Consider the following 3,177-nt stretch of genomic DNA (forward strand, 5'->3'; position numbering starts at 1 on the left):
TTAAATATTTTATAAAACAAATAATATATTAAAAAATTTAAACGTTTAAAAATAAACCATAAATATTTTTAAAGAATAGAATTTTTAAAATCAGTTTCGGTTTAAAATTCTCATATTGAGTCGCCTCTTATATATACAGTATATAGATAGATATATATACACATATATATATATCTATATCTATCTATATACTGTATATCTGTATACACACACACACACACACCGAGTAGAAAAGTCATATAAATCTGATCATTTTCCGATCAGGTTACCTTATAAAAGAAATTAGTGCGCCCAACAGATCCAATTTTTCCAGTATGGTTCATGAAACAAATGTTTCCTTCAGTAGCTCCATACAGTTCACACATCTTGATGTTACCAAATCTTGCAATGAATTCCTTCCATACATCACTACGAACACCATTGCCAACAGCCATACGAACCTTGTGATCTTTTTCACCATCTCTCTTAAAAAAAAGGGGGAAAAAATGCAATAAAGCATAGACAGAGAAGTTGTACACAGGACTTTACACTATATAACGTTTTACTGAAATGTAGATGTTTTGTCATTTATATTATAAAAATGTTTTATTGCGTATTCGAATGACAAACTCTAAATTAACATTTTAAATATTACCTACCTCCACTTTCAGAGATCTTCAGTTATTTTAAGTTTGTTATTTATGTTTAGCATACATGATTGGTCTTATAATTTATCACTTTCTCCATTTACTGTACAATATCATATGTTATAAACTTTGATCGAGAACATGAGAACAGTGTTGGCCTTATAATCCATATTTGAGATGACTGGTTTACATTTAATTGTTGGCTTTTTTTGCCAGGATTTGTGTTGCATTAGTTCATAAGGTAAGTCAACCAAAAGTAATATTTTAATTAAAGATGCAGTTACTAGTAGGTTTTGTTTTTTTACTATTAACAGTGAGATCACCCTGCCCTTATTCTCAGTCATTTCTGACCACCTGGGTGTTTTGGTTGATTCTATCCACATTTGAGTTTTCCAGAACCACACTTTTCAAGAACCACCCTTTACAGTTTAGTATTATAAAGTATATTAAAAACCCAACAGGGAGAGTACAGGTGTACAGACCAAATAATTTATGGGTAAGAGATCTTACCAACCGTGCCTCTTGGATATAAAACTCTGTAGTGGTTTAGCTCTTCAGAAGCTGCAAAAACGAAATTAGTATTTTTGGTGATATGCATTGGACCCTGACCTTGATCTTCTTAGAATTTACTTTACCTTGGTGCTTCCTGTACATTGTTGGAGATTACACAGACTCAACTTCTATCTGCCTTCTTGGATCTTGCTAGTTTGATTATAACTAATCTTTACTTTTACTAATTTTGACTTGTGTTTGCATGTTGCAAACTCAAATCTATTATTTCAAATTCCAACCTAATGACACTTTATTACACAAGTTCCTCCTTGTTTGTATATCTTAGAGGCTCTATCATTTGGCTGTGCATGCCACTTGGCAATTATAAAAAGTACAAGCTTAAATAGTAAGATGGATGTACACAAAGTTTTATAGCCCATAGCAAGATTTCATTAATCTATGTAATCAGCACACAAAGGTGCTCTTGGTTTGGCATATTGAATCAATTGCTTGCTACAGTGGAAACCTTTCATCATGACTGTTTATCATCTTACCGTAAAATATTCAATAATGTATCAACAGTACATTGGGTGACTAGGTGGCTTGCTACTTCTCAGGAACATTTAGGCCTGGTATCCTGGCTTTGACTGCCCGAAAGTCGATGAAGTTCTTGACTTTTGGCCAAGCAATAGTGCCAAGATAAATCAGACAATCCACCAGAGTAGTTGACACTATAGCTAAATTTAGAGCAGGGTAAGAGCCTTATGAAATACGTGACAGGCATTGGAACTATTGCTTAAAATAGTATTAAACTCTCAAACATTTTTCCAGTAATGAATCCAGAGAAAACAAATATGCATTGCCCAGAAAAGTATTTCTTACACTTACAGTCAGGGCCGGATTTACTCTCTCTGCTGCCTGAATGCCAGGTTCCTCAATGCGCCCCCTGTATGCAGGCTGCATACAGATGATCACGGTGACATCGCCGAGATCACTTGTACAAGATAAGCGGCAGCTTCCCTATTGTACATTTAGCCCTGCTTGCCCAAAGTAGGGCTAAATGTAGAAGATTACCTGCCCGGAACTGCATGTCCTGGGCGTCGGGAGATAGGAATTCCACACCCCTGCTGCCCCTCTACTCCCTGCTGCCCGAGGCCAGGCCTCGGTTGGCCTTGTGGGAAATCCGGCCCTGCTTACAGTCATTATATTTTCAAACGGCTGATTCCAACTCCCTCAGCTCCACTTGCCTGAACTTCCTGTCAAGATCAAAAGAAAGAGCACAGTTCCAGCAGCTGTCCATCTACTGGAAAAGAGTGAAGGGAGGAGTGAGGAGCAGAGGAGCTGCTTGCATTGCTGTGCCGGTATGTTTGTTGAGACACACACAGGTTACTAGCACACACAAGAGTTGCTCCATAGGACCCTTCAAGGGAAGGGAGTCGCCCTAAAACAGGATATCAGGGCCAGTGCTGAGGAATGCAGGAAGCAGGTAGGTAAGGGAATGCATACAAACAGGAGCTGGATTGTAGAAACTCTCAGGCAACACACAAGTGCAGCCGTCTCAGATCAACTCACAGTTCACTGATAAATGCTATAGCAGGTCTCTGGCAATATTCACAAGACCACACTTGGAATTACAAGGAACACTGGAAACTGCAGAATTGGTAGAACAAGGATCTACAGGGATACTCAGGAAGCACAGCGATACTCTAAAAACAGGAAGAGAGTAAACAAGGTACACAGGGGGTCAGGTGGTTAGTCAAATGACATGTTGCTCAAACCCCAAGAAACAGGTGAACTAGCTCTATAAGGGAGAGACCGAGAGTAGATTCGCTGCCGACCTGCGACTTGCAATAGGCTGGAAGCTAAGCACCTAGGACAGAAACATGGCGCATGTAAATGTGACATCAAGGAGCAGCATCCTAAGTGATTTCATCAGCAATTGAAATAGGATAAAAATCTTTTGACTTTAATACCACTATACGGCTCATTTGTGCAAAGTACCTATATGAAGACTATGTACTAGACGTGTGCGATTCGTGTCGTTCCGAATCGAAATTCG

The 3,177-nt window shown here is 38.6% G+C and overlaps 1 protein-coding gene across 1 annotated transcript in view; it reads right to left on the reverse strand.

Annotated features, from left to right (window-relative positions):
• The window catches only part of LOC108798123 (long-chain fatty acid transport protein 6-like), a gene marked incomplete at its 5' end in the record, with an annotated part of 19,585 nt that extends 19,121 nt beyond the window's left edge, over positions 1–464 (reverse strand). Inside the window, one exon of the mRNA XM_018569845.1 lies at positions 270–464. Coding sequence (XP_018425347.1) covers positions 270–464 — 195 coding nt within the window. The remainder of the gene's footprint in view (positions 1–269) is intronic.
• Positions 465–3,177: the final 2,713 nt, after the last annotated feature.

Source organism: Nanorana parkeri, unplaced genomic scaffold, assembly GCF_000935625.1.
Source record: "Nanorana parkeri isolate BGI_ZX_2015 unplaced genomic scaffold, ASM93562v1 scaffold1410, whole genome shotgun sequence".
In the NCBI taxonomy this organism is placed as follows: Eukaryota; Metazoa; Chordata; class Amphibia; order Anura; family Dicroglossidae; genus Nanorana; species Nanorana parkeri.